Source organism: Strigops habroptila, chromosome 2 (assembly GCF_004027225.2).
Source record: "Strigops habroptila isolate Jane chromosome 2, bStrHab1.2.pri, whole genome shotgun sequence".
NCBI lineage: Eukaryota > Metazoa > Chordata > Aves > Psittaciformes > Psittacidae > Strigops > Strigops habroptila.
This window is the reverse complement of record NC_044278.2, coordinates 95,289,229-95,310,554: the sequence shown is the minus strand read 5'-3', so window position 1 is coordinate 95,310,554 and position 21,326 is coordinate 95,289,229. Positions and strand designations below refer to the sequence as shown.

Genomic DNA, 21,326 nt, shown 5'->3' with positions numbered 1-21,326 from the left:
CTGAGCAACCTGCTCACTACCCTCACAGTAAAGAATTTCTTCCCAATACCTAATCTAAGCCTACCCTCTTTCATTTTAAAGCCATTCCCCCTTGTCCTATCACTACATGCCCTTCACGACCTAATGCCGTGTTTTATTCTGCAATTTTCTCACATGGTAAATCAGACAAGTCTACTCAAAACCTCAGGTTTTCCGTGTAGGTCAAATTAAAAATACTTTCACTTTGAAAACTGGCAGCATTCAAAACTGAGTTTAAAATGATGAATTTAGAAATACAAGAGAGAGATTAAAATTGCTCAAATACCTTGAAGAATATGGTAAATAAGGAACTGGAATAAACGAATAAATACACCGACCTTCGAGAACCTTTTACAGACTTTGCAGTGTTGTCATCTGTAAGAAGAGGCTGCAGCTTGGGTTTGGTTTCCTGTATGCCATCTCCATCAAACACATCACTTACTGCAAAAATTTCCATGCAAGCAAGAACTTCATCAATCCACATGTCAAGTTATAATCAAACTTACTTTAGTTACTAAAGAGATAATTGCCAAAATACATTAAAACCAAAGCATTGCTGTGAACTACAGCTAACAAAGAGCACGCTAGCAAGTGCCCTACTAAAAAGCCCTACTGCTTTTTACAATTTACACAAAAGTAATGTGTTTGCATATAGGTGTGCAAGTGAGTGACTAGCTGACACGACACACACTCTCATACCTTCTCTCCTGCTCCTTGTCTCCCTCTCTCTCCTTTCTTTTCCCCCAAAGGGTAAAATGTAGGTGTGCATTGATAAACCCGAGGCAGAAATGTATCATGAAAATGTACTCTCTTTCACAGATGCCCAGGTGATTTGCTCATTTTATTTTCAAAGTTCATGGAGACAACATGCATGTGAAACACATACACAGATTTCTTTTCATTAATTTAGGTGAAAGGCTGCCAGGGTATTACAGCTAGAGGAGCCACGCACAAGATCACTCTGCTTGCAGACAGCTCGGGTTCATTAGGCTTACTAACTCAAGCCCTCTTCACTTGGTACAAGCCATATGCACATACACACAAACCACAAAAATACAAACCCAGGTGACAGTCCAAGGTCCAGTACCTGAGACAACTAATAATTATGTTTTTTCCCTTGTAATGCTAACAGGCTTCTCAGAATTATTTTATTGATTTCAACGAAGGGAAATAAGCTCCTGGTGAGTAAAACAAGACAAATTAAATCCACACACCAAATAAATACAATCGAGACGCACATACCATTTGTCAAGGTTAAGAGATCACCTACATTAGCTTCATTCACCAGTGCCCAAGCCTGCCAGTATTCTGTGCAAAACCCAAAACAAAACATATTCAGTGTAATTTAAGTAATGATAACAGGGACAATGACAATAGGGAAAACAAGGTGTAAGTCCTCAAGAAACACTTGTTTCCTCACAATACTAAAATAGAGCATTGCAAGCCTGACGCTATTAGAAACCTTTTGCACCACAGCCCTTAATAACTACAACATTACAGCTCGTGTTAGTAGCTGTGAATCAGCACTGAGTATCTTTTGGCTTTTGGAAAGCTGCTGGAATGTTTCCAAGCACACACCAACCAGTAGCAGTAATAGCCATAAGCAAAATTTAGTGTAAGTTTTTCTCTTTACTTCGTCATCAGACTAGTCATCTTCTGGATAAAAGGCCTGGATCTTGGCAGACCTACTCCTAAATTGATGGAAATGGCCTTCAGATAATAAGAACACAAAGGGACCAGAGCTGTCTCAACCTCTTACCCCATGCAATAAATATTACAAGGTGGCAGACAAATGTCAGCAAAATCCATGTTAATATTTTAGTTTGAAATTTTTACAGAACAAAGCATAGAAAAATTCAAATTTAACTATGTCACAGATTCATTGTGCCATCTGGGGATTCAAGTTCAACTTTTATCTATGCACTGCTGTAATATTTTGTCATAAAAATCACAATGTGGCAGCTCCAATACACACAAAAATGCGCTACCAATTTAGAGCAAGCACTACAATGCAGTGTGTGGCTATACCTGTCTTAAAGCATCTTACACTGTTGTACATTTTCTTGCACAAAAAGAAGGCACAATAAGATCCATATAATACAGGTACATGGATAACTTCATTCAAAAAAAAAAAAAAAAAGTAATTTTTCTGACTTAAATAAACCAGTAAAAAGAAACTTGCATACTGCTCCAAGCTTATCAGACTTCTGATTTTGGTGTAGATACAGGAAATTTATTTCCCTGGAAATCATGAACAATCTTCAATGCATCACTGTGACATTTTTCTACCAATGTTTCAAGTTACAATGGTGTCTCTGACATGAAATAACACGATTATAACTCCACCCCAAACCCATTCCATTCACTGAGATCAACTTGAAAGTCTAAACCTTCTGATGATAGATAAAACACAAGGCACTGCAGATACTCCATTATTTCTCAAGAATAAACATTTCAGTTTTATATGCTTAAGAGCCACATGTTGTTTGAAAAGGTATACAGGCAAAACAAGAAAATGGCAAAATGCACCTGAAATTATTAGTATTCTTTCAAAAAAAGAAGGCATATTTTTAAAAGTTCTTAAAAATGCCAATTACCAAGTAATTTAAATTCAGAGATACCTGAATAGTGGCAGATAACACACAGCCCTAGACAAAGCAGGCCATAGCCCCCCAGCAGTCCAGCTTAACCATCACAAGGATTTCAAACCTTCATTTGTGGCAGTTCCATTTTTGATCTTTTCCTTTAGTAACAGCAGCACATTTTGCACCTGCTCAAATATGACATCCACTCTTCTACCTCCCAACTGTGTCCAGAAGGTCTTCAAATCACCTGAAATGCAAATTTCCATTTACAAGACTGTAAAGCTCCCAAAAAGTCTAAAACCACAAGTAGCTCTAGTGGAATTTTGAAAGGCTCCTGCTCATTTCATTGGGAGGCACTTCTGAAAAAGCAGGCAGGACAACTATCTTCTTCTGTAGGCTTAAACCTTCAGAAGTCTATTCCTAAACCTAATAATGAAAGTGAAACAGAAGCCAAGTGACGAACTAGAATGGCTTCCAATGGCCCATGATCCTTCTTCAAGTAAGTTTTCAAGCACATCTACAAAAGGTGCTGTGGAAGCCTTTCTCCAAACACCAGCAAATTAGCCCCACTATAAATTAATCACCACTCAAACGCAAAAAAGTGACACATGAACTGAATATATTAGACAAAAGACACCTGGATTTTTGTTAACAACTGTAACTTCGCTTAGCTACACAAGCTATCCTGTCCCATCAGTATTTTCGTTACGTTTTCCAGGGAAAAAAGGTTCAAAATACTTTCACATAAAAGCAGTTTGATAAATTTTGTTCACCAAGTGATGTCAGTTGCAGTAACTAATACAACCCTAATATCGTGCCTCCTTCCTCCACTAGAAATATTTATAAAGAACATTTTGTTTAAAGAAGTGTTTTCTAAGCTCCTGGTTCAGAAGCTCTTCTCTTCCGAGTGTCTGCACCTTTGAAAGGGGGACAGGGTGGGGAGGGGCAAGGTGGGGTGGTGTGGGGCGGGGCAAGGTGGGGCAAAGAAAGGCAAGGTGGGGCAGGGCCCGTGTTCAGTTCTGGCCCCTCACTACAAGAGAGACATTGAGGTGCTGGAGCGGGTCCAGAGAAGGGCGATGGAGCTGGTGAAGGGTCTAGAGCACAAGTGTGATGAGGAACAGCTGAGGGAACTGGGGTGTTTAGTCTGGAGAAGAGAAGGCTCGGGATACCTTATCACTCTCTACAACTACCTGATAGGAGGATGGAGCCAGGAGGTGGCTGGTCTCTGCTCCCAAGTAAGAAGTGATAAGACAAGATAACAGCCTCAAGCTGTGCCAGGGTAGGTTTAGACTGGAGATTAGGAACAATTTCTTCACAGGAAGGGTGCTCAGGCCTTGGAACAGGCTGCTCAGGGCAGTGCTGGCATCACCATCCCTGGAAGTGTTCACACACCGTGTAGACAAGGCCCTCAGTGACACGGGTTAGTGGTGGCCTTGGCAGTGCTGGGGTAATGGTTGGACTTGATGATCTTAAAGGTCTTTTCCAACCTAGGTGATTCTATGACTCTATAAAACATACACTACACTATGTGTAGTGCTCAAACCACTCACCTTGGAAATCCTTCCCCAATTCTCATGCTGGAGTGCCCCAAAACTTTAGCAGCAAAATCTTGGTTTTGCATGGAGAAGCCAAGATCACATATGAAGCTCACAGTACAACTGCCACTTCAGAAAAGACAGATGTCCACACCACTGAGCTCTCCAGTGCTAACGCTGCTCTTGCCAACCCCAGCCAGGGGGACAGGGAATGAACAGATACAGGACGCATCTACCTCGTCAGCGCTCAAAATGATCTCACCAGCTGATGACTCAGGGTGTGCACTGGCATCTGGCGGCAACAGTTCTAACCCTGGCTGAGGCCATTACCCCTGGAGGGATTGTCTTTTCACTTTACAGCATCCTTGTTGCCATATATGTCTCTTTTTCAGCACTGCGCAGGGGAATGATGCCAGAGCAAGAAAAAAACAGCCAAGGCCAGGGCTACTCATGCCAGCTACTGGAAAAAATACTTGGGTGCGTTTTTGCTATATAAGATCTGTAGTGCTGCTAACATCTTACACACACACCATAGAAGACAAAACTATTGTTTTCTGGTTATCATTTTTACACCAGAAGTGGCGCCAAATATATACCACCTTCCCCTTTCCCTCCACAAATCCAAATTATCCTACCTTCAAGCCTCTCCTCCCTGGAACCGGGAAGGTTCTCCACTTCAAGGAGGTCACCCAGTGCTGCGAGAGGTGCAGAATGGACAAGTAAGTAAGAGATCAGGTGAGAAATTAAAATGGTTGTAGCTACTAAGTTTTCCAAAATTTATACCAGTAAATACTCCATCAGGTATCAGTGGGAGCACTGCACGAGAAAGCGTTGTGGTGAAATAGCCATTGCACATCTCGTCAGGCCCTAGCCAACACTCAGATGAAACAAGCTGTGTGAGGGAATTCTTTATTACATAGGTAACTTCTTGTTATCCCTCCAGCATGAAGCTGTCACGGGATGAACCAGACTTTCCAGCATACTCAGCTGAGCCTACATAATCCCCACTGCCTATTAGCTCACATTTCTCTCTTTTTTCAAATTACTGCTGCCTATACAGCAGTATTGCAACTAAACTGATTTATTTAGGGGAAAATTAAGGCTTTTTTAGGTAAAATAATTACTGAATCTGCTTCTCAACAGATGTGAGATAAAGTGAGATGTCTGCACTGTAATACCACTAGGGAGAAGTAAGGCAGCATTCTGCAACCACACTGAAGATACCAAATTTCTGACTATCACCTCTAACACCACAGAGAGCATAAAATGCACCTTACTTATAAGTTAGCTACTTAATCTCTTCTATGCTATAACTGATAAAAACCCCGTATCCATTCATTCTGGCACAGAAATTTCATTTGGTTGACTGGGAAAAGAGGTTAAGTGAAGACTGTTGATTCCTTGAAAGGTTTTTCACATGATTTGCCCAATGACTATTCAAAACATATCAGTTTTAAGGCTTACGTTTCTCTTCCATCTTCTGGGGCGGCTGCATGGAGGGCTGGTACACTCGCTGGGGTACCACCAGCACTGAGCCCAGCTCAGGTAGGGGAGCCCCGTGTTGCTCTCGCTGTCCTCCAACACCGCTGCAGGGTCAGCGCCAGGGGCCTGCGGACAGGAGCTGGTCTGCGCGTCAGGCTGGGAGCGCTGGGCCAGCACCTGCCCTGGGCTGACATGTGGTGAGCCTGTGCCGGGGCCGGCCCTAGGATACTCGTGCACCACTCGGGGCCTCGCTCCAGCACCTTCCACCCTCCTCTGGCCAACGCCTCTCGGCTTGTCTGGGGATTAAGCAGAGAAAAGGATGAAAGCCGTGCGTGCGGTGCCGCGCTGAGGCGCAGGGTTACCCGCACCCCGCTGCTCCTCCGGGCACGCGTTCCCCGAGCTCTGCGGAGAACGGGCTGCGGCCCGGGGCAGGCCGGGCCGGGCCGGGCTGATCCCCCCCGCCGGCTGACAGGTCCCATGTACCGCCGCGCGGCGCTCTCCGGGGCAGCCCCCGCGGGGCTTTGCTGCGGGACCGCGCGGCCGAGGCGCAACCCCCTCCCCTTGGCTCGACCCCGCGTAACGGTACCTGCGGGCAGCGCTCAGCGGGGCCGCGCCGCGCTCCACGCCCGCCAGGGGGCGCCGCCCTGCCATCCGCGCCCCCCCCTCAGCGCGGCCATCGCCCCGCCCCCGCGGCGGGCCCCGCGCGCGCGCACCAGCACCGCCCCGTCCCCCGCAGCGCCCGCAGCCCCGCCCCCCCGCGGCGCGCGGCGGCCGCGTCTCCTTGGTAGCGCGCATGCGCGGGGCGGGGCCGTGCCGCGAGAGCGAATGGCGGCGCGCAGGAGGTGGGCCGCGCACGTAAGCTATTGGCGCGGCGCTGGCCAATGGGGCAGCGCTGGCTCGGGAGAGGGGCGGGCAGGGGGGGCGGGGGCGCCATCTTGTGGGCGGGGCCGTAACTCGCGGCTGCTGGCGGCGGGGGGGCGCTGTGGCGGCGCCGCCATCTTGGCGCAGGAGCGGCCGCCTGGCCGGGGAGGGTGAGGGCTCGGGGAGCGTTAGGCTGAAGGGATGGACCCGACGTTCATTTGGGTCTGGTGGGGCCTGCCTGACCTGAGGGGTTGGGGGATGTGGGGCCTCTCAGCGTGTGGTTGTGGGGTGCGGCAGCCTGCTGTGCGCCCCCAATGCCTGTGGGTCTTCCCACAGCTGGTGTGGAGTCCGGGCAGTCACCAGACCCGGGCGGGAAGCTGTCTTGTTCAAAGAGTCAAGGAGAGGGGTGGAGCACCTCTCCTATGAAGACAGCCTGAGGGACTTTTTACAGGGGTATGCAGGGACAAGAGTAGTGGTTTTAAACTGAAACTGAAGGAGGGTAGACCTAGATTAGATACTAGGAAGAAATTCTTCCCTGTGAGGGTGCTGAGACACTGGCATAGGTTGCCCGCAGAAGCTGTGGCTGCCCCATCCCTGGCAGTGTTCAAGGCCAGGTTGGACAGGGCTTTGGGCAACCTGGTCTAGTGGAAGGTATCCCTGCCCATGGCAGGGGGTTGGAAGTAGGTGAGCTTTAAGGTCCCTTCCAACCCAAATCATCCTGTGATTCTGTGAGAGGGGTCGTGGCAGCTGGCTGAGCTCAGTGGGGCTGCAGGCACACAGGTGGGGAGGACGGGAGAATAAAGGCAAGTTAACTGAGGGATGTTTGGGCCTTTGATTCCAGTTGAACAAATTAAAATATTAATAAGTGAATGTGTTGCATAACTTCACTGCTGGCCCCTGCCATTTGCCTTTGCTGGTTGCAGCTGTACCCTTTGAAGTGCCAAATTGTTAGTGCCTTTTGATTCAAAATGTGAAAATAAAAGTAGTTTACGTTGCCCTTAATTTTTTCAGCAGCATTACTATATAAGTGGTTGCTTTATGCCTCTGTAAAGTCTGTGTTTTTTAGAGAGGCAATAATTTACCCAGTTAATTTTTCAAGGTGGTTTGTCATTGCTTTGTGTCACTTCTTTTTTACCACCACTTTATACTGTAGACATAAGCATAATATGCTCAAATAATTGTCAAATCATTTCCAATCTTGTGGATATTATTAAAAGTATAAAGAAATACTTTTGGGGGATAGTTGGGGAGGGGGGGATGTTACATTTATATGGCTTAGAGCTCTGGTCAGACCCAGGATTCTCCAGAAGTATCTGATGTCCAGCATCTGCTTTGTACTTTTATAAAACCTTTTAAATGCTTACATAGGCACCTCTACCTCCATGCCTGTGTTTGAAGTTCACTGATCAGCCCATGAGTACAGCCTAATTCTACTGAGGGAAATGGACAATGAACAATAACATTGCTGGGACAGGATGGCTCAGCATTACTAATGTGCTGACAAATCTCCCAATGAAAATAGTAGTTTATGTGTTTAAAAAGATTTCTCTCCTGTCATTGTTTATGTTAAGTATAGGCTGTTCTTGCTCTTGGAATATAGTGCTTTATGAGATGATGATTGCAGATTAAGTAATTTCATTTTACTGAATTATTAATATATGTGCAATTGAGTACTGTGTTATGAAACACTTGTGGTGGTACAAATTTTGTATGGGGAATGTACCAAATACAGAGAAGATGGAGCCCAGCATCATAATGATTGTAGTAATTAGAAGTTGCTCTAAAAGGTGAATTCCTCCTAAATTTTTCCTTCCTTAAATGCCTCCTAAATGGCCTCCTGTGTTTGCCTGTGCTCTTTGAAAGTATGTGGTAAACGTTGATCAGCAATATGGAGATGATACAGCGATCTGAGAAACAATGAGTGTTGTTAAATAATTGTATTCATGGTTGGGTAACAGGGTTGTATATGTCTGCTTGCCTGATAGTGTGATGATTTGATTGGGGTTTTGTGATTATAAACTTGCTGTATGCTTCATGGTCATGAGAGCAAATGAGCTTGAGCCTTTTTCCAGCAATAATTCATTGAAATGTAGGTATTAGGAATCTGACGATGATGGCAGTTTTACTTGGGAGTGCATGGCGTTATCCTGCAGCTCTGAGCAAGCTGCTGGAGCTTATTCCACCTGCCACCATGGGGTCTAGTCAGTGAACACACACCACTGTGGTGGTCATGGAGATACAGGCTCCAGAAAAGAGAGCGTGGAAGTGCTGAGGCTGTCCTTGGGAGGCCAGTGCAAGGAATCTGCTGAAAGGAAATTTATGATCGATTGAAATCAGGCATTTGCATTCACACAGCTATCAACATGCTTTATGTCAGTGTGACTGGAAATGCAGTTTTCTGTATTCTAGCAAGTGAATGCACAGGACATAGTGAAGAGGTTAACACTGGTGTAGTCTGTGTTACTCCCTGTAAAGTGTTAGTAGCACTCAGAAGCTTTTATAAGCAACTGGGAGTGATGGAAGAAGCTGGAAGCACATGACTACATGCCTCTCAAAAGAGAAATCAGTAACATATTTTGCTTGTTATTTGAAGCAAAAGAATGTGAAATAGGTCTTAAGGACTATAAGAGGCAGTTTTGAAGCATATCTGAGTTTCCTTGGTTTTGCTTTTGTCTAGAACAGTGAAATAGGCTTTCCGCAACACAGCAGCACATTCTGCCAGTGAGCTCAGTTCTTCCCAGACTTGTAAGGTGGCAGAAGCTCACAAGTGATGTTGATCTGGCATTGCAGTAACCTGCCCACAGCATTCCTTCAGCAGTGGTTTGAGCTTCCCGGGGCTCTGCAGTCTAGACCTGGAGTGACTAAGTGCACCAAAAGGTGAGGCCAGCCCATTCCACATGATTACAGGTTTGCTAGCACCTTTGTTAGGGTGACAGTGAAAGGGCTGCCTGTCCTGCTGAATGGTGCTCTTGATGGAGTTGCTGAATTACACTTGTGTGTTACATAGTTCTGGTTGTATTTAAAGACTTCAGATGAACAACTTCATAGACAGGCAGACCACAAATGGCTCCTGTGAGTGGGAGGAGATGAAGCTGGTCCAAAAGGAACTACCTCATCCAGTTCTTTTCTCCAGTGATATTTTTATAGTCTCGAGCACGGTAGGGATTTGGGTGTTTCTTCATATGGCCACATAGGCTTGGGTGAGGTACAGAGACACCAGTTGCACTCCAGAAAATAGCAAAGCAGTCAAAGCCATAGACTTTGGAAAGCCGTGGGCATTCAGAAAATGTTTTATAATTCTCCTTTAGCTTATTGTCCTTTTCTGATGGGATTTGCTCTTTGTTTCATTGAGTCTTCTTCTTAAAGCAACTTCATATCAATTGAGTACTCCTTTTCTGTCACATCCTTCCTCTTATCCTTCTTGCTGAGTTAACTTGCTCCCTTATAGATAAGTATCCACACTTCATTCTTTCAAAATGCATAATATTCTCTTTTATGACATTGATCAGTTCAAGTACGGTCTATATGTAGTCTCTTGTTTTTCACGCATCTGGTTACCCTGAGTAAGATAACAGGTCAGAGAAAAGGCAATTTTATATAGATCACAGATCATTGCTTCTTTACAAATGTGTTCAGTGGGGTATCCTTTGGTTTATCTTAGACATGTTGTAACACATCATTGTTTGTGAAGACACAGACTGATATTCCCTGTAGGTACCTTGCTTACTAATTGGACTTACCACAGACTATTTTCATACCCTCAGTATCTTTTGTTACTCTGTTTTGTGATTCTGTTGCTATTGTAGGTATAGTAGGTTTCAGTCAGGTTGTTTGGATGTTAATTTTTCCCAGCCATTAAATCAAAGAAAGGGGAGATTTGGGATCTCTGAGAAGCTTGTAGAATGATGTTGTTCTACCTGTGATGTAAGCATGTTTGCATTCCTGGCAATTTAGTGTCAAACAAATTGTCCATTTGAGAAGTGGAGCTTCTAAAATCATACTGTTATGGTCCTAAGGGAATCTTAAAACACAGGCAGAGACCGGCTATGAAAAGGAAAGGAAAAATTTGTGTCACTGTTTAGACAATAGACTTCTTTCATGTGGAGGACCTAGATGTCTGTTAAATACCAACTGGCTTGAGGGTTTTGGACTCTGGCCTAATACAATGAAACTCTTAACTATCCACTAGCTGGCTTATTCTTCAAGGCCTGCATTTGGAGACTGGTAATGCAATGCATTTAATCTTTATAGACTGTTTATGTAGTAGAAACGTTTTCAGTTTTAGCTGTATTTCTGTCTTACTATCTCAGTATTTGTTGCCAACGTAGATTCCAGGCAGTTTCAGGAACACAGAAAACAAGGACTGGTTTAAATGTTAGATAACGTCGGGCCAAGCAGAGCAGCATGCATTGTCTTTGCTGTGCCACAGCCCCACTATAATACACTAATCAAGACCTAAAACTCTGCCCTCTAATTTTGGGTGACTGGGATGAATTAACAAGATCTGAAAGTCTGTGATTACAGTTGTGCTTGAAAGGGCCTGAGGTCTCGAGGCACCAGGCAGTGGATGTATGTGATGAAAGGAAACCAAAATAAATGGGTGCCTAAAAACCTTTTTATCTTCATTTTTCCATGTGAACATAACTATATATTTATCTGAAATAAATTTTCACTGCAGTAAAGCTAGTGGTTGCAATTCTGATCCCTTTGATGGGCTCTGTTTGTGGGTTTGCATGCAGAATGAAGTATGTGCACAAAGTATTTTCATTAAATGAAGATGTAGCAGGCAGAATTTTCTAAGCAATATTCAAGATTTAGTGAATTTGCGGTGTTCTCATTCTTAAGAGATGTTCCATGGAGTGCTCCACAACTTTTGGATTTGCTTTTTATTTGTTTAAATCAAAGCACAGCTGAAGCTGTCCTTGCGATGCCAACTGGTGTAAGCTTGTTGGCTTAGTGCTTCTCTTGGTAGCAGCTGTACGAAGGCAAAGGGAGGCAGTGCCTGGCATGGAATTGGACCTGACCCAATAAAAGCCATAAAAGGAGGCCCATGACAAAAGCTTGAAGTCATTACTGTGTGTAGATGGAATAGCTGGTTTCAAATAAAACTGAAACCTCTAAGGTTTCAAATATACTGAAAGGAATTGAGTACGGCCATAGAAAACGGGGTAAATACACATCATGGTGTAGACGCTCAACAATAGGGAACTGCTCAGGGAACTGGTTGGGGTTATTTGGCTCAGCTAATTTTATCTGAATGACTTTCCCCATCTAATTTGCTGTGCAGCCCCTTGGTATTTCTTCTGTGAGGGAACTGGGGTAGCCCAAGTGCAAAATGAGCATCTGGAGATGGATGGATTGCTTCCTGATTGTATTGACAGTGGCGTTTATCCCAGTTTAAAGTGTTTGTGCAACTGCTTCTTTAATATGAGCAAAGTGGTGGTATGGGCAGAACACTTACTGTGTCTGGATTGCTGTGGATGGCATTCAGCACCTGGCAGAGCTGCCCTAAGCCCTGTGGGAGTCGTCCTTAGGGCTGCACTGAATAAGCAAAATGAACTGCAGCCCAAGCCTTTGCAACCCTTTTTCATAGGAAATGTTACTTAAGTGACTCTAATGTATGAATTTGGCACTCCTTTCACAGGAGTGGCTACATATGCTGTTTGTTACAAAGTAATACCAAGCCCGTTTAGATTGCATGCAGACTCACATTACAAAAAAAAAAGTAAAAATAAAAAGCTTTAGTAAGCTTGACTGCTGCTAAACAAATAGATTTCATGTGTATCTGCCCACCTCCCCCCAAAAAATGTCCACCAAATACTGCTGGTTAGCTTACTTTAGTGTGCAGATATGGTTTCTGTTGAAGTTGGTGATGAACCAGTTATATGAGTTGTGGTTTGGTAGCGTAAGTTTTAAGTGAAGGATTATTTTTAAAATGAATTGATTTTGTTGATAAACTCATAGCAAGGTGCTGTAATCCTTGCATTAGCAGATCAAGATATGTGGTTGCAGCCAGAGTATGGGAATGAGGAAGAAAAGACAGGATGTTTTTTGGTTGTTCACTGTTTTTGCCACCATGTATTGTAGAAATGTTTTAAAATTGCATCCCCTCTCCTCCAAAAAAGTAGGTGGATGGATTTTTTCTTTTCCTTTGTTCTTTTAGTATTGTATCCTGGATTGTCTGCTTTGGAAATTAATAATAAAGGTAGTTCCAAAAATTTCACACCAGTTATATTTAGCAAGTCCCTCCACAATTCCTCTTTCTTCTCCAAAAGATGTGTTTTTAGCAGAAATGGGAGGTTTGGTTTTCTCCAGCTGTTAAATTTTCAGGGTTCCCGGCAGGCTGATCAGTGTCCCTCTGCAGTCGTGCCATTCCTAGAACCGATGCGAAGCAGGTGATGGCACTAGGGGCTAGACTTCCCTTTTTGGCAGCAATGTAATCTTAGAGCAACTTAATTGTGAAACAACATCTGTAAATTATTTTACAGCATGACTTTAAGAAAACCTTCTGATATCTCAGTAATGTTTGTGTCTTGTGTTTCCTGTTGCAAGCGATAAGAATTAAGATGGAAGAAAGAATCTTTGCATAATTGGGCTTTGAAATGTGGGGACAGTTGAATGGTCTTTGTTAAAGACCCCGTGTCAATCTAGCACAGAGGTACTTGTACAAATTCATATGTACAAAGTTATTGCAGCAAAGAATATAGTTCACTTGCTGTTAAGTGTGGGAAGGAAGTTGTGTGGGGCTTTTTAAATTAGAGCACTGGAGATCATTGGATATGGAGAGATTAAAATTATGTGGAGAGTTCACTTCCAGCAGCTGTAGTGTTCAGAGCAACACGTAACCTTCAGCTCTTTGTTACACCTTTTTTCGTATGTCAGCAGGGAGGCATTGCTGTATCAGCTTTCCCTCCTCAAGTGTACCTTTGCATTGTGTGCTCTCTGCAGTTCATTGGCAGTGAGGCAGCTGTCTTTCACTTCTGCAGATAAGCAAAGACCCATTCGTGGTCGTTCACTACCTGTTGCTTTTGGATGCATGGGAAGCTGTCTGCAGTATATGATTTGTTTGTTGTTAGAAAGAAGGCATGAAATTGAACTTTATGGAGTAAGGGCAGGATTGGAGGATGGTTGTAGTCCTTTGTTAAGGCAAATACTGGGTATATCACAATCTCTGGGCAAAGTGTGGGTTTGGGGTTTTTTTTTTTATCATTTTTGTTTTGTTTGTTTTTTGAGTTTTTCTTTGATAGATTGGTTTAAGAAATGAGATAAGTAGGGCCGAACCTTCTAAATGCAAGTTCATTACACAGAAATTGTGCTGACCTTTGGTCCTACTCCTCCTCATTTGTAGGCCACTAATAGGTCTTGTCTTCTACATTACAATCCATGTGTAGGTCTGTAACTGCCTGTGACATCTGTACTGCTTTATTGCAAGTGTCGCACATAGCCTTGGGCAAAATACAAAAGTAAAAGATAAAGTGCTTTTGGTCAAAGGCAAGTTTGAAGGAAGACAGGTTTGAATGAACCCTGAGGTCAAATTGGCTTGGTAGTATGTAGGTTGTGCGTTGTTTGGAAGAGGTTTTTCCCTTCAAAAAAGCAGCATTAATCTAAGGGTCCTGAAGGAGCTGGCGAATGAAATTGCTAAACCACTGTCCATCATATTCGACAAATCCTGGCAGTCAGGTGAAGTTCCCGATGACTGGAAGAAGGGTAATATAACCCCCATTTTCAAGAAGGGGAAGATGGAAGACCCGGGAAACTACAGACCAATCAGTCTCACCTCTGTGCCTGGCAAAATCTTGGAACAGTTTCTCCTGGAAAGCATGCTAAGGCACATGAAAAACAACGAGATGGTTGGTGACAGCCAACATGGCTTCACTAAGGGGAAATCCTGCCTGACCAATTTGGTGGCCTTCTATGATGGAGCCACGGAACTGATGGACAGGGGCAGAGCAGTTGACGTCATCTACCTGGACTTGTGCAAAGCATTCGACACTGTCCCGCATGACATCCTTGTCTCTAAATTGGAGAGACATCAATTTGATAGATGGGCCACTCAGTGGGTAAAGAACTGGCTCGATGGCCGCACGCAGAGAGTTGTGGTAAACGGCTCAATGTCCAGTTGGAAACCTGTAACGAGTGGTGTCCCTCAGGGATCAGTGCTGGGACCGGTCCTGTTCAACATCTTTGTTGGTGACATGGACAGTGGGATTGAGTGCGCCCTCAGCAAGTTTGCCGATGACACCAAGCTGTGTGGTTCGGTTGATACGCTGGAGGGAAGGGATGCCATCCAGAGGGACCTTGACACGCTTGTGAGGTGAGCCGATGCCAACCTTATGAAGTTTAACCAAGCCAAGTGTAGGGTCCTACACCTGGGTCAGGGCAATCCCAGGCACTGCTACAGGTTGGGTGGAAAAGAGATTCAGAGCAGCCCTGCAGAGAAGGACTTGGGGGTGTTGGTTGACAAGAAGCTTAACATGAGTCGGCAGTGTGCGCTTGCAGCCCAGAAAGCCAACCGTATCCTGGGCTGCATCAAAAGAAGCGTAACCAGCAGGTCAAAGGAGGTGATCCTGCCCCTCTACTCTGGTCTCGTGAGACCTCACTTGGAGTACTGTGTACAGTTCTGGTGTCCTCAACATAAAAAGGACATGGAGCTGTTGGAGCAAGTCCAGAGGAGGGCCACGAGGATGATAAAGAGGGCTGGGGCACCTCCCGTATGAAGACAGGCTGAGAGAGTTGGGGCTGTTCAGCCTGGAGAAGAGAAGGCTGCGTGGAGACCTCATAGTAGCCTTCCGGTATCTGAAGGGGGTCTATAAGGATGCTGGGGAGGGACTCTTCCTTAGGGACTGTAGTGGTAGGACAAGGGGTAATGGGTTCAAACTTAAACAGGGGAAGTTTAGATTAGATATAAGGAAGAAGTTCTTTACAGTGAGGGTGGTGAAGCACTGGAATGGGTTGCCCAGGGAGGTTGTGGATGCTCCATCTCTGGCAGTGTTCAAGGCCAGGTTGGACAGAGCCTTGGACCACGTGGTTTAGGGCAAGGTGTCCCTGCCCATGGCAGGGGGGTTGGAACTAGATGATCTTAAGGTCCTTTCCAACCCTTACTATTCTGTGATTCTGTGATTCTAAGGAGATACATGCCCCTGTGATTCATCTGTGTTCCACCCTTTAGTGGGAAAGGAAGATATGCCAGAGGATTTCTTGAGTATCCTCATGCTATTCTAGTTCTTAGGCAGCAGCTAAATGCTAAGAAAATTTCATGCACAGAGATGTTATCCATATTTTTTCCTCTCTCACGAGGTCTCTCCACCCTCTAAACTGAGTCTCTCCTCATCACTGCTCATAAGGTCTCATCACAGTTCATAAGGTTATGGGAGAAGATGGCTGCAAAACTATGTGATGTTCCCATCTTTGAGGAGGAATACCATGAGGAACTAAGCAAATCTGTTCTGTGTGATGTGACATGCTGTTACATTGCTAATATACTTCTAACATCACCTACAAGAGTATCTGTCAAAGTTGGGGGGGGATATGAGAACATGAGGGTAACTAGAATGTGCAGAGCTAAATACAGAAAGATGTTTAAGCAAAGGAAGAGTCCCATCTTGATTTAGAAGTGGTTCAGGGGCAGCAGCCAATATATAGGAATAAATAATTTTTTTACAAGGATGGTTAAAAAAACTCTCTAGATTTTCTTTAGGATGTAGGGGTAATAAGAAGAAGTTCTAAAAATACCAGGAACAAAAAGAACAGTGATCAGACACATGTCCGATGGCCGAGCTAAAGTTGTCAACAGCAGTGCTGAAAAGACAAAACTGTTATGTACATCTGTAGTGAGAACGAAGCTGAATAGTACAAATGATATAACTATGAACAAGTCCATCATATTACAGCAGTAAATAAAGACTGAAAGAACACTTCAGAAAATGTGTTACAAATTTATGGATACTGAGGAATTTTGTTATTATTTTTTTAATGGCTAATGTAAAACTGTCCAAAATTTTAAGGATTTTAACATAGCAAATGTTATTCAAGATGACCAGTAGAAAACAGATATTATAAAATGTCTGGTATATCAGTTAGATGAAGGGTTTGATCTAGTCGGTCTAGAAACTGACTCCTGAAAATGTTACCCTCAAAGAAGAATCATTGAATTAAGAGATGATTTTGTGATGTTCTGTTGTTGCATGTATTTTTGCAGAAAAAAACCTGGTCCCAAATGAATACAGTTGGAAGAAAATGCAAAATCCTTCCTGACAGTTTTATTTAGGCCATGTAGAGAAGAAAACTGACAAATGATGCCATAGCCTTGTGATTTTGAATCAAAGAGCATTATTAGCTTGGGATGTCAATCACTATGGAAAAAGGCTGGATGCACCTCAAGGATGAGGAACAGTATCCAAAAAAACGCCAGTACTGCAAGGTATCGAGGCTCACGGGCAACAGGCAGTCAACAGGACACTCCCTGGAGATAAGTGTAGCCAAGAGCTGGTCGTAGTTGAGTACACTGAACACAGAATGGGAGATTTCCTTTCTAATACTCCTCACCTCACTTCTGGAATATAATGAAGTCTGGATTCACTTCAAGACGTCTTTTAAAATCGAAGTCAGTACTGGTTGTAGGTGTTGGAAAAACTTACCTATATACTTAATGTAGGTAGTGGTGAAGAAGTAAATCCTGAGTTTGTTGTTGAAAGGATTTGATCATGTACCTATGCATGAACAAAGTGGAGAATAAATACAGGAACTACAGTGGCAGGAGGCAGGAAGTAAAAAATATGAATTTGCGTAAAAGGAAAAATTATTTAGAGTGGTAACTAGGTAACTGTTGCACTGGCTTGTTGATAGACTTCATAGATCCTCCAGCACTTGAAATTAATGTCAAGATACAAGATCTTTTGAAAAGCTGCTCTTGTTCAAGAAGCTGTTGAGCTAAGTCAGATAATAATTCATGCTTTGCGAGAACCAGAGTAGATCTTTCAGTTTTTGAAATCTTTTGTTGATAGTAACGACAATCATTCCTTGTTTCAAGAAGAGGAAAAAATCTCTTTCAAACTTATTTTCCAAATAAGATCTTATTTCTCAAGTCTATAGGAAGCCTATAGAACTTGTCTTCAATTTTGAAAGAAAAGCCAGTTCTATGTAAATTGTCACAGGTTCTTACTGCTTGTTACTTTTAAACTTCCTAACCATGTCATCTGTATTTTTCTTTAAATGGAAAAACATAAAAATAGGCAGTGTGGTTGTTGGGTTAAAAGACGAGGTATTAAATATTAAATAGCTTAGGTTTACGACTTCAGTTACTCGGCTGATACGCAGCTGTTTGGAGACAGGTCTTTGTGTGCTGAAATATTTCAATGGAAGTTCTTATGCTCGTGAAAGTAATTCCATCCCATGATGACAGCTGGTAGAGACTGTCTTGCTGTGGTCATGGAAAATTGAACTGGTCTGACTCTCGCTAGGTGACCTTCTCACAGGATTCTGCCTGCCCTAAGAAAACAAGCCTTTTCTTTTCACTGGCACTGGGGTGGAAACTCTAAAACTGGAAATAATGCCAGACATCATTTTATGTCCTTATGAGCACTGCTGTTTTGAAAGAAATGGTTTGGGGACTTTTCTCTCTTATTTCCTCTATCAGGCCTACAGCTCTGACTCCTTGAGTTTAGGAATCTCTGCTGGGTTTAATAGGTATGAAATTTTGTCTCCTTGTGATGGTAGGCTTGGACATGACTTTGAGGAATGTCATACAAGAGAAAGAAAAGAGATCCTGGATACATGTATGATATTAGAAAATGTGTTCTGCAGGTGTTCAGCTGACTCTGATAGCTTCTGATTAGGATATAAGTATTGTTGTTTTCAAAGATACCAGATAACTTCTCATGTCTGAGCTGATACAGCTCCTCAGACCCCCTCCTTTTTCATTTGTGAGGGGGTACCCCTCACTTTCAGTGCTAATCAAGAGCTTTCTGGGTTTTTTGTGTTGGACAGTAGCAGTGTTTTACCCTTCAGAAGTACAGATTTTTGTGGCAGATAAAGTTATTTTGTAAATGCAGACTGCAAAAACACACACATGGGAAAAATTATCAGTCCCTTCCCTCAGGAAGAGAGCACGTGTGTAAGAAAACTGTCCTGTTTCCAGAGGGGATGACAGTGATTGTAAGTATAGATCTGTATGCTGTGTAATAAAGGAGCTGTCAGATTTCATTCGGAGACATATAGAGAAGTGGTGTTTGCCAAGATTTCTGTCAGTATATTTGGCCTGACACAAACTATATATCTAGAGCTTGCCATTTATGTCATGTGCTGAGTTATTTTCTTCCAAGTATCCAGAGCCTGTTAGGGATCTTCACTGTTGAGACTACCCAGAGGTAGAGTTGAATCAAAGCACACCCAGGTGCCTCAGCTGCTCTCCAAAACAGAGGTTGTCCTGAAGATAAGCACACTGCTGAGTGTTGGTCCTGTGTTTTAGCACAGGACAGACTGCCTGTGCTAAAAAAATCATAGAATCACAGAATGGTTTGTGTTGGAAGGAACATTAAAGATCATCCAGTTCCAACCCCCCTGCCATGGGCAGGGACACCTTCCACTAATCCAAGTTGCTTCAAGCCCCATTCAACCTGGCCTTGAACACTGCCAGGGATGGGGCAGGCACAGCTTCTGTGGGTACCCTGGGCCAGTGTCTCACCACCCTCACAGGGAAGAATCTTCTTCCTAATACCTAATCTAAATCTACCCTCTTTCAGTTTAAAACCATCACTGTTTGTTCTATCACTACTTACTCTTATAAAAAGTCCCTCTTCAGCTTTCTCGTAGGCCCCCTTTAGGTATTGGAAGGCTGCTCTAAGGTCTCTCCAGAGCCTTCTCTTCTCCAAATGCCAGCCTTCTGCCGTTTAAGAAATTCAAGGAATGACCCTGGTTTATTAATTAAAACAAAAGGAACTCAGCCCTTAACTGGACACTTTGTGGTTGTATGTGTCTGACATAATTAATTTGTTATGTCGGATGTTGGGCAGCACAGATCGGGAGAACAGTGGATGGTTTTTAGTAGGCTGGGAATGTACGTGGAGTAGCACTATTGGACTTCATAGAATGCTGGACAGGTTAATTGGTTCAGGATAGTCAACTTTTGGGCAGGATGGACTACATAGCTCTTTAGGTAGGCACTGGAGGCCCTACTGTGGGACCAGAAGAATATGTGACCAAAATCTGTGACAGAGGATTCATGACAACAGGCACCGTTCATCAACTAACATGTGGGATGATCAAATTACAGACATGTTATGATCCTTATCATGGGCCAGAAGTGAAGCGGTATTGCATTGTCCAATGTTGCATTGACTGACCATCTATCTAGCACATGAAGACAAATGTGTTTGCAATCTGACAGGTGGTGAATATACTTCATTGTTTGTCAGGAGGGATGACTTCAGGGTACTTGTGAAGACAATGTCTCCATGTGCAACTTGAGTTTGAGTTTTCATTCTCAAGGTTCCCTCTCCTGATCCAATATGTTAAACTAACGTTGCAGGACAAAGACTAGTGAAGAGCAAACCATAAGAAGAACTGGGTTGTCTTTCTCCAGGGGAACAGTGTTGACTGCCAGAGATTTTCTTGAGTGACTTTGGAGAAGTCAGTTTAGAGCTATACTTGTTTCAGTATAACAGCCATTTGTCACGAATTATAATAATGCATAAGTTTCATTGACATTGGAAAAACCATGTAATTCTTCATCTGAAAGCAGAAGTTGAGGCTCTTGTAGCCTAATATTATTCTGGTTTTGGTTCAACCTTTCTGCTTTGGTAGAATTCTTAACTTGAATGAGAAGAGTCTCAGAAGTTTGTTTTGTCTGTGGTATGGTTTCTGGAGATGTGCATCACACAAGATTGTTATCCCAGTGTGCAAGAAAAGGATGCAGCAAGCTGGGCACTGCCTAGTGCGTTTCTCTGGGCTCCATTACTAGTGTCAAAGCACCTTATGGTCCTGACTGCATTCATTTTCCCACAGGGAGACTAAGTGGCTTTTCCAAGATCATGCAGAAATGTGTGACACAAAGAGGAACTGACTCTTGGTTACTTTGGTCTGAACTCATCTCTTCATTTGCACAACATCCTACCTCTATATGGGACTTTCTGGTTGAAAAAATACAATGGTTCTGCAGGTAAATTCTGGTCCTTGCTGTCCTGAAGAAGAAACTAACTGGAATGCAGTAAGTCACTGATGGTGCTGATTTCTTGTTTGATCGCTCACAGAGAGAAAACATCAGTGTCTGAGCTCTCTTGGTTGCTCAGTCTTGATAGTCAGAAGCAATGTGGAATGATCTGTTGTATCTGAGTTTTGCACATACAATTTCAAAGTCCCCAGGAAGAAGAATAGTTGCTTTTTTAGGATCTTTAAAGTGAACAGGCGTGGAGCCATTTCTATCTGTTTAACGTGGTGATTTTGGATGACACTTCAGGAAACCTCAAAGGTGCTGATTGCCAGAAGCAGAAAAAGAGTAGAGTAGTCCTTCTTCTGGTATATATTTCTTTTTTACTTTGCACTTGGTGTCAGCTGCTCTTGGAGATGGGATTTGATGGAGCTTTGGCTGATCTGGAATGACAGTTCTTGTCTACTTACATTCTTTAGCAGTACATCTTAGAGTGCACATTTTTGAGCGTTTGCTTGGTGCCACCTCAGTATCCTCATACTAAAATGGCTGTTACGGTGAGTGCCTCACAGGAGCATTTAACTTGCATTTCAAATTAAGCTTAATTTTGTTTGTTTACAAGTTGTCTTGAGAGCACCTGATGAAAAATACTTTAGATTTCTGTAGTAGTGGTCAATAGAGGAATAGGCTTTTTTGCGTATG

At 43.4% G+C, this 21,326-nt stretch overlaps 2 protein-coding genes across 2 annotated transcripts in view; one reads left to right on the top strand and one right to left on the bottom strand.

Moving 5' to 3' along the window:
- The window catches only part of LOC115604452, a 44,970-nt gene extending 38,696 nt beyond the window's left edge, over window positions 1-6,274 (bottom strand). Inside the window, exons 1-7 of the mRNA XM_030477577.1 lie at window positions 6,207-6,274; window positions 5,603-5,916; window positions 4,774-4,833; window positions 2,728-2,850; window positions 1,116-1,326; window positions 1,018-1,031; window positions 357-510 (exon numbers count right to left, since the gene is read on the bottom strand). Coding sequence (XP_030333437.1) covers window positions 357-510; window positions 1,018-1,031; window positions 1,116-1,326; window positions 2,728-2,850; window positions 4,774-4,833; window positions 5,603-5,633 — 593 coding nt within the window. The 5' untranslated portion in view covers window positions 5,634-5,916; window positions 6,207-6,274. The remainder of the gene's footprint in view (window positions 1-356; window positions 511-1,017; window positions 1,032-1,115; window positions 1,327-2,727; window positions 2,851-4,773; window positions 4,834-5,602; window positions 5,917-6,206) is intronic.
- A 319-nt stretch (window positions 6,275-6,593) lies between these two features.
- Window positions 6,594-21,326, top strand: part of CAB39L (calcium binding protein 39 like) — a 67,703-nt gene continuing 52,970 nt past the window's right edge. The window contains exon 1 of the mRNA XM_030474060.2: window positions 6,594-6,651. The gene's annotated coding sequence lies outside the window, so the exon portion shown is untranslated. The remainder of the gene's footprint in view (window positions 6,652-21,326) is intronic.